Source organism: Acanthisitta chloris, unplaced genomic scaffold (assembly GCF_000695815.1).
Source record: "Acanthisitta chloris isolate BGI_N310 unplaced genomic scaffold, ASM69581v1 scaffold12985, whole genome shotgun sequence".
Classification (NCBI taxonomy): domain Eukaryota; kingdom Metazoa; phylum Chordata; class Aves; order Passeriformes; family Acanthisittidae; genus Acanthisitta; species Acanthisitta chloris.
In genome coordinates, this window is record NW_008675480.1 from 18,777 (window position 1) to 31,281 (window position 12,505).

At 39.3% G+C, this 12,505-nt stretch overlaps 1 protein-coding gene across 1 annotated transcript in view; it reads right to left on the minus strand.

The window, feature by feature from the left end:
• LOC103803235 (carboxypeptidase B-like) overlaps positions 1-11,901 on the minus strand; it is a 20,610-nt gene extending 8,709 nt beyond the window's left edge. Inside the window, exons 1-9 of the mRNA XM_009075777.1 lie at positions 11,831-11,901; positions 11,649-11,724; positions 9,582-9,706; positions 6,979-7,078; positions 6,250-6,351; positions 4,961-5,062; positions 2,209-2,319; positions 2,027-2,117; positions 1,112-1,314 (exon numbers count right to left, since the gene is read on the minus strand). Of these exons, the coding sequence (XP_009074025.1) occupies positions 1,112-1,314; positions 2,027-2,117; positions 2,209-2,319; positions 4,961-5,062; positions 6,250-6,351; positions 6,979-7,078; positions 9,582-9,706; positions 11,649-11,724; positions 11,831-11,901 (981 nt within the window). The remainder of the gene's footprint in view (positions 1-1,111; positions 1,315-2,026; positions 2,118-2,208; positions 2,320-4,960; positions 5,063-6,249; positions 6,352-6,978; positions 7,079-9,581; positions 9,707-11,648; positions 11,725-11,830) is intronic.
• Between the last annotated feature and the right edge of the window lie 604 nt (positions 11,902-12,505).

The following is a 12,505-nucleotide window of genomic DNA, read 5'->3' on the forward strand; positions in this document are numbered from 1 at the left end:
GTGTTTGTTTTGCTGTGTTGTTTTCCCTGCCAACAGCTTCTAATTGTGAATATGCCAGAGAACTGAAGTCATTTTATTATTCATGTGTGTTGATTCTTGGCTATAAAATGTTGACAGCTTTTATACATAGTTAATAGTTCTAACCCCTCTATCTGTTTTAAGAATTAAAAAACCTAAAATATTCCCAGCTGTTTCTATCTTGCTTAAATTTGCTGTGTTGTTTTCCCTGCCAACAGCTTCTAATTGTGAATATGCCAGAGAACTGAAGTCATTTTATTATTCATGTGTGTTGATTCTTGGCTATAAAATGTTGACAGCTTTTATACATAGTTAATAGTTCTAACCCCTCTATCTGTTTTAAGAATTAAAAAACCTAAAATATTCCCAGCTGTTTCTATCTTGCTTAAATGGAATTGCCTTTCTCTAGGACTGATTAAAACACCACATTCATCCTCTCCTCTTCCAAACAAAATGTGTTTGAATCCAGACCTGTTGAAAAAGGCCTGAGAACCAAAACTTTTTAGCTGTTTTGTTTCTAACTGTTTTCAATTATGCTTTTAACAAGAACTGTCTCTTTGTCCAGAACCTGTACCAATAGGAGTTTCACCATTTTACTTCAGTGAGAACTAAGGGTCAGGAAGAAGTGGTAGACAGTGATCCCTGTCTGCTATTGATGATACCAGTTCAGTCATTCCATAGCTATTGCAATGTATCAAGCTGTTAGCTTGACTTACAGGGCATAATGTTTCTATGCAGTATAATCCAGCTACATACAGAGCAACCTGTGGAGTCAGGAAGAAGCAGTGCTGCACAACAGTGGATTTTTGTGTAGCATGACTGGAAGACAAAACTGACCTCGTGGCAACCTCATTGTGTATGTGGAAATGAAATAAGGCTCTTACGTTTTTTATCCTGTGCTTGAACTATCTTGAAGCCATCATGGTTTCCCTTGTTCTCACAAAGGAAGACTTAAGATATTTTCCAAAAAAAAAAAGGCAGTACAGATTTTTTCCAGATGTTAAAGAAAGTATTTGAAGTTAAATGGACCTAAATAGTAAGTGATGATTTTTACTTACTCTTTTCATTATCTCAGAATGACAAAGAGACTTACCAGTTCCTGGTAATTCGCTGGCAAATTGTAAGTATATGAATAAGGAAACAGTAGCAGCTGGGAATAGGAGTGAATCGTCAAGTATGCCTTGATTGTAGAAAGATGTTCACGAATAAAATCAGCCAAAGCCTTGGTCTCCTTTTCAGACTCAGGTGCAGAGCCACAGTAAGTGGCATCACAGGGACTTTTTGAGGCCCCAAGAGCTGAGGAACAAGGTGAAATTAAAGAGTATTTAATGGAAAAGTTGGTTGTTAGGAGAGTCATGTTACACCACTTCTGTAGATAAGCCTTGGAAATCCTGCTGACACACAAGATATCAGAAGAGGGAATATTTCATGGCACAGTTAAGACACTGGACAACATGACATAGTGTTGAATAAATATGCCCTGTATACTGCATATTTGGAGGAACATGAGTATTGACACTGTGCATATTTGGAGGAACATGAGTATTGATGTAAAGACCTATATTATGGAAGTGATTGGGGGTCTTGATTTCCTTTGGTGCTTAACAGTCCTCTCCTTGCATATCTCCCTCCTTTCTAGGGCACTTCAAGGAAACAGCCAAGTGGAAGCCACTCAAAAGAGACCACTGTCCATGAAAGAAACTCTTGGTTTCTGTTCTGAACTCACAGTGCTGTGTGTGTGTATACATGTATGTATGTATATGCATATGTGTAAGTATATATGTGTTTATATTTATGTTCATAGAAGTAGCTATACTGATGATGCTAGTAACCAAAATCTGTTTTTTTCCCCGAACGGCTCCAAAAAATTGAACACAAGCTACTCCACTGGTGGTCTTCACTCAAGCTGGAGTTGGATCAACCATCAAATAGAGGAAATACATAATGAAGTAAATTGGCTATTGCACTTCTGTATGATCACTTGCAGCTCTTGTTAGGAGATACTTACTGCACCAGCCAGCATTCAAATTCCTGTTGGGATCTGTACCAATGCAACGGCTATTGGCATTTTTAGAGCGTGTCTTTCTCCACATGCGGTCCTGAAATAGAATCATGGATGAAAACTCAGAATAAGTTCTAACAGCTGACTTTCCCAACAATAGTCTTCTCAAGAAAGAAGAACATACTTACAGTTGTCCAAGTGTAAACGTAACCATCAATGTTAACAATAGGCAAAACATAGATGTCCAATTTGTCAAGAAGTGTGGTCATGACAGTATCTTTTCCATAGGTCTCAACAGCCTACTTGGAGAAAAGTAGAAAAAGCTGATGATACCTTCATAGATCTCTATCTCCTGTGTGTATATAGAGGCCTGGGTCTGGTTCAGGAATTAATGAATGTGGTAGGCAAAGTCACCCAGGTCCCTCCAGTATGTGATGGCAGTTCACTAATGAATGTGGTAGGCAAAGTCACTCAGGTCCCTCCAGTATGTGATGGCAGTTCTGTGTTATTACGTGTACTTAGAGGATTTACACTGACTCAAACCACACTGCTGTTACAAAGTCATCTCATACTGGTAGATAAATTACATAGTGAAGCAACATTGGTTTTGCATAGGATAATAAATCACTGGAAAGGGTTTTCCAACTACTGGCTTCTTGATTACAGACAGAGCAAAGTTCCTGTCAGCTTAAAGGTTTGTTTAATTTATGTGAGAAGGAAAGAATCATTATTTCCATTTTTTATATCCATTGTGCAAAGAAATTCATCAACAACCAAAATTAGAGAGAATATTTCCAAATAATATCCTAACACATTTCCAGTCATAATACTGGGGATTTATATATTCCTTGGGAGGCAGATTTTCCCCTGCACTCTTCCAGACACGTATATTGATTAACAAACACAACAACTTCTGCCATAAACCTATATATTCTGATTGTTCCTCGTCTGACACTTTGTACATTTGTTCAAAGGTTCATATCAGTGTTGAGGCAATATGCAAAGATCATGAAAACTTGCTCTAAGAAGTGTGTTGCACCCGTGTTGTGTTTACACAGACATAAAGGACAACACAGGGAGCAATGCAATGGAGAAAGGCCATTTTTGTCCTGTAACTAGCAGGTGGGTGGGTGGGATATAAAACTTAGAAAGCAGTTTCAGATCACTAGAACTTATTTTTCCTGGGGTTTATTTGATGCTTGGTTTGGGTTTTTTTTTGGTAAGTTGTGGGGTTTTTTTGTTTGGCTTTGTTGTTGTTTGTTTTGGGTTTTTTTGTTTTTTTTGGTAAGTTGTGGGTTTTTTTTGTTTGGTTTTGTTGTTGTTTGTTTTGGGTTTTTTTCCTGTTGTTTTGTTGGGGTTGTTTTGGGTTTTTTTGAGATAGTGTAACAATCCACCTTGCTCATGTTTTTTTCTTTTTCCTTTTTTTTTTTTTTAATGTGATTGGGTTGCTTTTGTGGTTGCCTTTCACATTTGTTCAGTGCAAAGGCCACTGGTAATTGGCATTAGTTAAGACCTTCTATGGGTCTGCCTTGATGGTATCAGAAGATATGGGTCTGTTTGGGTTTTTTTCTGTGTGCTTGTTTGTTTGCTTGTTTTAATGGAGCCAGCAGACCTGCTTGCAAGCAGTTTTTAGCATCTCGGGAAGTGAGAGACCACCAATGCTGCATCAGAGGGTTTTGTAGTAAAGTGTGGTCTCCTCTAAGTTACACCAGGATTAGAAAAGCACTAGGCTGAGCATACGCTTAGGGAAGCTGCCTAAAATGCCTCTGATGGCTCACTCACGTAGTCTGATTTTCCTTTACTTGCATTTTAAATCCCATGTGCTACTTCTGGTTCGTTGGGGTTTTTTTTTAGGTTGGTGGGGTTTGGGTTTGTTTTACTTGCATTTTAAATCCCATGTGCTACTTCTGGTTCGTTGGGGTTTTTTTTTAGGTTGGTGGGGTTTGGGTTTGTTTTTGCTTGCATTTTAAATCCCACGTGCTACTTCTGGTTTGTTGGGGTTTTTTTATAGGTTGGTGGGGTTTGGGTTTGTTTTTTTTTTTTTTTTAAATCTTCAAGCAGGAATTCTTACAAAATTTGAAATTCAATTCTGCTAAATCGATTGATCTCCTCCAGCTGAGGGGGAATATAACTCTTCTCTTTGAAGAAAACTGTGCAGCATTTGACAACTCCCACCTGCTTTATATTGGTGATGAGGAGAAGGAAAAGACAAAGAAGATAAAATTGTTTAATTCAAAGCCTAAAATATCCTAGCCTGAAGGGAAGCTAATTGCACCTGTGCAGCTCATTTCACATTTTAGAAATCATTCTGTACAACCCAAACTGGCAGCTCAAAGGGATGTATATGCATTTCCTGCCACTGAGTGGAATTTAGGGAGCTTCATCTGTAGTCCTTCTTCTTTCTTGGGTACATTTCCTCAGTGAACTTGATGCTGAGCAGAGGGTATGTTTCCACACTCTCTGATGCCTTACTAAAGCTGATTGCAGCTGGTTGCAAGGTATGCACCACCTGACACTGTAGGAACTCAGCTGTTCTGAAGTGCATTCAGAGCCTCTCTGATGTGCTCTTGAATTTCCTTATTCCTTATGCCTTGTGACTGTGAACAGAACATGACTATGTTTAGAGTGTTACTAGACCTTTCTCTGACTACAGGTGCCAAAAGGAATTTACAAACTGTGAGTAACCCTTGTAGTTGTCAATACCTCTCACACAGTTTTTAGGTTGTTTTAAGCTGATGAAAGATTACAGGTCCAAGCTCCAAGACCTGGTTTAAGTAGTTTCACCTTAATCATCTGAGGTGGGAGAAGAGATGTGCAGACAGGTATTTGAAGGTAGGAAGGCAATCTGCAGTGGCCTTAGCTCTTGCTGCTCACCTAGGATTTTCTTACACATAGTTGCATTTTGTAAAATAATTTTGCATTATTATTAAGCTTACTGACTTCTTTCACAAACCACTGGCAGAAAGCAGGGCTGATCCACTCTCTTGCATGGAAACCACAATCCATAAAGATGGCCTTCTTATTTGTGCCACTTTTTCCCATCTAAGAAAAAGAAACAACAACAAAAATGCCTAAAGTTTTAAACAAAATTAACTGTACACGGTGCAAGTCAGCTTGCTGATCTAAAAAGTTAAACTTTATACAAATATAGCATTCCTTGTTTAAACGGACATCTATGGAGTGCTCCCAACTCTAGCTGGCCATGATATTCAATACTGGTTTTACTCCTATTAATTTCATTTTTATTGATGTAGATAAGCTTCCCCCCAGTTACTTGATTATTCTGCCCTGTTGATCTGCTTCCTGTCTCTAAAAGTTGAACTTGCCTGTTTATATGATATGTTCATTTTTGGGAAAGTCCTCTTTTATCCTTTCACCTGTATTAAAGTCATACATTTTTGGAAAGTACTCTTTATCCTTTCACCTGTATTAAAGTCATTGTCTTACTAATTCATACGAGTTATGGAAAAAAATTGTTTAACCCCAGCTGACAGCTAAGCACCACACAGCAGCTCACTGTGGCCCTGACCCACCTTCCCCCTAGCTTTTTGTTGAGCATGATGCCATGTAGTATGGGATATCCCATGGATCAGTTGGGGTCAACTGTTCTGGCTGTGTCCCCTCCCAACTTTTCATGCATGCCCAGACCCCTCACTGGTGTGAAGGTGTGAGAAGCAGAAAAGGCCATGGCTCTGTGTAAGCACTGCTCAGCAGCAACTAAAATATCCCTGAGTTATCAACACTGTTTCCAAATCAGCACAAATCCAAAACAGCCCTATAGCAGCTATATAGCCCTATAGCCCTATAGAAGAAAATTCACTCTATCCTAGCCAAAATCAGCTCAAGTTTATATATGATGAAGATACAAACAAATTTGTTTCCTGTTGCTAGAGACTGACATTTATAGATCCTTTTAGAGTAAATGGGTTTACAAACAACAGATGGAGAGAACATAAAGAAAGGTAGATGTTCATTCAAATAGCTCTCAGGAGTGTGATTGAATTTATATGTCTGAACTTCTAATAATTCATTATGCCCCTTTTTTTTTAAAAAAAAAACCCAGCCCAAACTACTATCATAGTAGTAGTAAACAAAATACATTAGATTTTCTTCAAAATGTCTATTACTGTTAGTATCTGGTTTTTTATCTGTTACTGTTTTAATAGAGATCACAGTCTTGCAGAGGTTAATGAGGGAAAAGTCTGGCATGAAGAAATCAAAGCACTTACTTTGAGAAGGTACATGGGACGTCCTTCATATGTTTCCCCAATGACACTGCGAGAGACAAGATCTGGGTTTTGAGCAGCAATATCAGCAGTCCAAGCAGCTATCTGTTTAATAAAGAGGTGAAATTTATTGATGTCTCTGTTCTTCAGGTCCAGACTAATTAATTTACAGGCTTCAAGACAGAACAGTCCTTGTGATCATCTAACGTGGCCTAATATTTAATCCAGTTTAGTAGATTTCCAAGAAGCCACTGCAAAGATGTGAAGAGTGCCACAGCCAAGATTATGTGTTAGGAAAAATGAGCATGGCTCTGACAAAAGGAGGAATTGGGGAGAACTTCTCAGGCAGGGGATGGAATCAAGTTGTTTGGCAGAGGATATGGAAGAAGTAGTGAAAAGAAAATAGGAAATTATTAGTGAAGCATCTCAGCCTGGTCATTGGATTTCTGCCAGAGGCTCTTTGCAGCACTGGGAGCAGAAGTAGAGGAAATAAGTGTAGAAGGATGGGTTACACAGACCAGCTCAGTAATGAGCAATAAAGGAGAAGAGGAAGGAAAGAGAGGCATTATCAAAGGAGTAGAGGAAGGAAGGAAGAGGAAGGAAAGAGAGGCATTATCATATCAATGGATGGAGCAGAAGAAGAGGGAAGAAGGCTAGAAGCACATCTGAAGCCATTTTGACTACAGAGGGTTAGGTACCAAACTGATAATGCAGTAAACTTCTAGACTTTACCGTTTCCCAGTTGTTGTACTTCTCATAGCTGTGGCTGGCAGTACGAGCCTTGCTGTCAAACTGGGCATCCATTGCAGCCTGCAGGTTGTCAATCAGAACTCTGCAATAAGGCACCATGAAAAGTGTAAAGAGAAACATACAACACCCTAACAGCAAAATAAACACCAAGCAGACTTTCAGGGTCTTCCTGGAATTAAGGCTGCATGGATTGTGAAGTGAAATATGGGCAGGGTGATTTATGTGTTTGAAAATAAGATATGTTATGTTTAAGTTTCAACCTACTTCCTGCCTCAGTCTCGCAACCAGAATGATCAGGGAGCAATAGGTTCCTCCTAATTTGCACCTGTCTACTTACTCCCATACTAACAACAGTTTGGTTTGGGAAAAATGGCAATGCTGAGGCAGAACATGTGTACAAAATGAGTTCTGGGCTGATCTCATGTTGCCAGATTGCCCCTGCCTCAATAGGAAAAGGGTCCTCTCTTGAACTTTTGGCACTGGAAGAGAGTTAGGCTACATCAATGCAACATTCCCATGCAGCAACCCAGAGGTGTTTGCTTGATGAAGTATTCTGTCAAACCAAGCTTCCAAAGCTTAGATATGGTTTGACAGCTCTATTGCAGGTGGCATTAACCATTCTCCAAGTACCCATACTTCATGTGAGGTGGATTACTGAAGTAGAATGCACAATGGCAAGAAAACCTCAGCATCCTCTCTGTGTTTATTGGATTTCTTCTGTTCATCTTTCCCTGTGGCTGGCACAAAGGCACAGCTCATCATTGAGCATACTCTTGAGGACCTTTGGATTGTATTTCAACCTTGACTATCAAGAAATGAAGTTCTCTTGTTTTTCCAGTGCCTGTCTTAACACTCTTCCTAATCTTACTCACCCAGGATATGTCCTTGATCGTTTGTGATTTGGAGAGAAGAGCAGGAGGCCAATTTGTGAGACACCACCAGCCTTCAGAACAAACAGTGCAAATTGCTCCATTGACATGATGTCATGGCACTGCAGCTGCACTTCAAAAGAATTGTAACAGCTTGGGTTGTCACAAGGACAATCCACTCCAGTTTGTCAGGGACAGCTTCCAGACATTATGGCCTTTGTTGCAATCAAAAGATTTGTGCATGGACCCGAGGGAGTCCATGAATATTATAGGAAAACTAACACAAGTAGAGTAACCCCTCCTTTGCCAAAGGGGAAATTCCACTGAAATGAGATTCCTGTGCTGTATGTGCATCATGGCATTACTGAAAACTATTTATTCTAGAGCGTTTTGAGATTCTGTTCCCACAGCAGCGTGTAAATCAGACATGACTAACATGAAGCCAGTAAGTTTAAGGATGGAATACCTTTGGGTTTAACAGATCATAAAAGTTATGTTTCATGAGAACTGTGTGGTGTCCAATGAAGGAGTCTGGTCTAGTAGCAGCAACAATGGGGCTGAGAGACAAAAACTCTACACTCAGCCAAATGAAGTAATAAAAATTCAATCAAATAATACAGACTTTCAGTGTGTGAGTATATGATGTTGACAGGCTATCCTTTGCACATTGAAGAACACTGATAATGATGCTGGACAGAACCAATTTGCAATGCTCAGGTGGAGTGAAAGGAGAAATGAAGACAGACAAATCCACTCCATTCCAGATCAAAGTCAATGTTTCATCCTCAGTTAATGTTGACAGTGACTGGATGATATGAAAAGCAGGACTTTTCATCCTCAGTTAATGCTTATGTAGTGACTGGATGATATGAAAAGCAGGACCAGGCAGCTGTTTATTCTCCTTACTCTTCCATTAGTGTTGCTCATCACAAGGTCTGTTCTCAGCGATGTGTAATGTGGCAGTGTGCTCTGTTCCCTCCACTGCCTCTACAGTTGTGTTGAGTACACTCAGGACTTTTTACCTCTGTGTAATATACTTACAAAAGATTTAGGACAACTAAAAGCTCTCTCTTTGGAGAGTTCCTTGCCATGGAGCTGCTGTGCTTCTTGAGTAAGTCTAAGACTGTCCTAGGAATCTGTTTTCCCCACTCCCTTGCACTTTCACCTGACAACTGTCTTCTGTGACCTGCTGGGTTTGTTTGACTCTCTAGCTATTGTTCTGCAACTTAGAGAACCTGGGGCTCACTATTTTCTAGGTTATGTTCCCTGTTAGTATCAGTGGTAAACTGCTCATGGGGGCCCTGGGGCTCACCATTTTCTAGGTTATGTTCCCTGTTAGTATCATGCAAACTCACCTGATGTACTTTGTCTCTTTCTAGAACTTTGCTGCCTTTTGTCTTTAGTGGGAAATCTCTCTTGTGCTTTCCATACTCCAGTCTTGTGTACTGCATTGAGCTTTCACCTCAGGGAAATTTATGGTACTGCCTCTTTACTTCCTGTCTCTTACCTCTATCAACATTTCACTGCATGCCTTCAACACAGTAGCTACAGTCCATTTGACCTGTCATAGGAAAGCTGAACCCAGTGGAGGCATCCCCAGGAGGGATGAAGTTTGTGAAAGGAAAATCAGTTGACCAATATGAAAAGCTCAAACACATTCTCCCCCATATTTAGTCTCCTTCTATTCAAAAAATGCAATAGTGAGAACAAACTTACTGATACTCCATTCCACTTTCTTTCAAAAGATCTTCAACCTCATAAGACTTCTCAGCTTCAATTCGGAAATCAACTTGCATTTTTGGCTTCACCAGTGTGACAGAGTCTGGCTGCCAAAAGTCAACCTGAAAGAAGGCCAAAAGAATACATAAACAAATAAACACATACAAGAAACCATCCTCATGGTATGCTGGAACAGCTGAAAACACTGGATGAACTTAGGCAAAGACGTGGTATTGTAAGGTTTGCTTTAAAGCAATATTGAAGGACATCAGGTTGCATTCATGTAGCAAAGGCAAAGGGCAATGGGTACAAACTGAAAGAGGGGAAATTTAGGCTAGGGATGAGGTGAGACACTGGCACAGGTTGCCCAGGGACATAGTAGGTGCCTCAACCCTGGCAGTGTTCAAAGCCAGGTTGGATTAAGCCTTGAGGAACCTGGTCTAGTGGGAGGTGTCCCTGCCCATGGTAGGAGGGGCTGGGACTAGATGATCTCTAAGGTCCATTCCAACCCCTAAAATTCTATGATTCTGTGTGGCTGTGATTTTTAGGTGGGTGTATGTGTGGTGGTGATGTTGATTGTGATGAGTACTTTGAACTTTGTCCCTATCCTGTTACACTCATCAGACCTTGCTTGCCAGGAGTATCAACCTAAATTTTAACTGGAGAAGATTTTATTAGGCCCTGAATTTTATATGGCATAATTCTGGAGATGGCAGTGACATGTTTACAAATGCCAAATATTCTACAGCCTCTTTTTTCATTCTTTGCACAGCTTTCATTGGAGGTTTTTGCCTATAAATGTTAGACAGAAATGGACTCAATAGCAGAGGGCACTACATGAATATTTCACATAAATCAGCTGACAAAGACTGTTGTCTGTATGAGTCTTACAAGACTCAGCTCACTGAAGTCAGTATGAGGAACCTGTGCCTTCAAAGATGTTTCATTCAGAGTGGACAAATGACAATGCTATTACTACTTCATTGTCAGCATCCAAACTCCTGGATTTAGTGCCCTATTAAAGGCCAGTGAAAGCAAAGCTGATTTACCAGCCTGATGCTTTTCAGCCTTTCATCTCACAGATGTAAAGGAAATTGGGGCTGATTTTTCACAAATTATGTGTCTTCAACTGAGATGATTGTTCCAGAATATACAACTACATTAGTCTGGACTGATTACTTTGTATAACAATGGTATTTCACAGATCTTTGGTTAAAAGGACAAGAAATCAAACAATCCCTTTATACTGCACACTTAAAAGCAAACATGGTCGATATTAATTTTCTTAATATTGGCAGCACCATTCAAATAGTGTGTTCTTCTACCAAATACTGTTCCAGAAAGCTGTACTAGCCTGTTGATGATAGTTCTCCACATCTGTACTTCATTAAAAATACCATCCTTTCATCCTACAGATAATGGTGTCTTTTTCAGCAACAGCTATTTTACAACATCAAAGCAGAAGAGAAATATTGAAAACACATTTGCTGTCTTTATTGTTTTTCATCGTGTCATTGTGTCATCATATATCTACATCAAGGTCAGTGAGAAACATGCAACTTGGGGAGAAAGGAAGCTTTAAAGGGAAGTCAGAGAAGAAAAGATGACACGAGAGACTAGAGGCCAAAGAAAAGTTCACTTTTGTTGGGAGTATGAATTTTTAGACTATTTACATGAGCAAAATGTTTTGCCTGTAATGCTAAAAGCTCTGGTAGTTGGAATTTCCATGATTTATCTAATGCATTCTTAAAAGCACCCCACACTGAACACAGCATTTAAGATTTATTTATTCTTTTAGTAAGTTCTTATGGGAACCTTGATATTCAGACAGGGTTAACCAGATTTTCCAGGAAGATATTGGAATGCATTTGTATAACTCTAGCTTTATCATCTTGGCCTATTCCTTCTGAAGAAACACACCAGATAACTTAAATGGAATCAAGATTAGGTTTTTAATTCAGTAGCATGGTTGTGTTTTTTAAAGTTTAAATGTTATATGTTAGTTGACCTAAAGGAGAATAGTTTCTTTCAAATACAACATAACCACTTCTCTAAGTTCTTTACCTGCATGATGCTGGCAAGGAAATTGAGGATTTCCACCTGCTCATCATTCTGTGGAATCACACGAAACACCTTCTGTCTGGAAGGGGAGAAAAAGATTGTATTTGAAACAAGTAAGTCCATTGAAAGGCTTTTGATCACACAGGAGAAATCAAGCAATTATAAAACTTGATCTCTGTTCTTACCTATCAAAGGAAAGATCCTGCAGGTTAGCAGAAACAGAGGCAGCACCTATGAGAAGCAGGAGTGCCCACATCTTTCTAAAGGAAAAATGAAGAGGTTTCCTTCTTCAGGCTCCTTTTATAACCTGTTTCCTCCTGCTTCTTATCAATTATACCCCGGAAAAACTCACTGATCAACTGATAGATTATTCTCTTGACCTTGTTTTATTTGCATGCTATTTATAATGTGTGTTTTACTCTACACCTGTGAAAACAGCTGAAAGTCTCATGGAGCTTAGCTAAGGAATCTTCCTACTTGATTTGGAGAAACCCTTGATACGAGAAAGTGAATTTAATTTACTGTGTTATTTTCTGTGTATGTGAATTTTGATTAATTTTTTTGATCATTTGGTTTCTGAATTTTAAACTTTATAACACTTCATTGGTACTTTATGTAATGGTAGATGTCCATCAGATGTTGTTGCAGTGTGACTGGTCTTAAATCACAATGTTCCTCTCCCTGAATAATAAGGGGCTGACTCAGACAAATGAAGGGGAAACACAGTTGGGATATACAAATTATTTTTCTTTTTCCCTAAGTACTGAATTGGTTCTTTGCTCAGTCACTTCACTGAAACTTAAGAGTAAATCAGGTGTCTGCAGAACTGAAAGAGTAGAAATTTATAGTAGCTGTAGCAT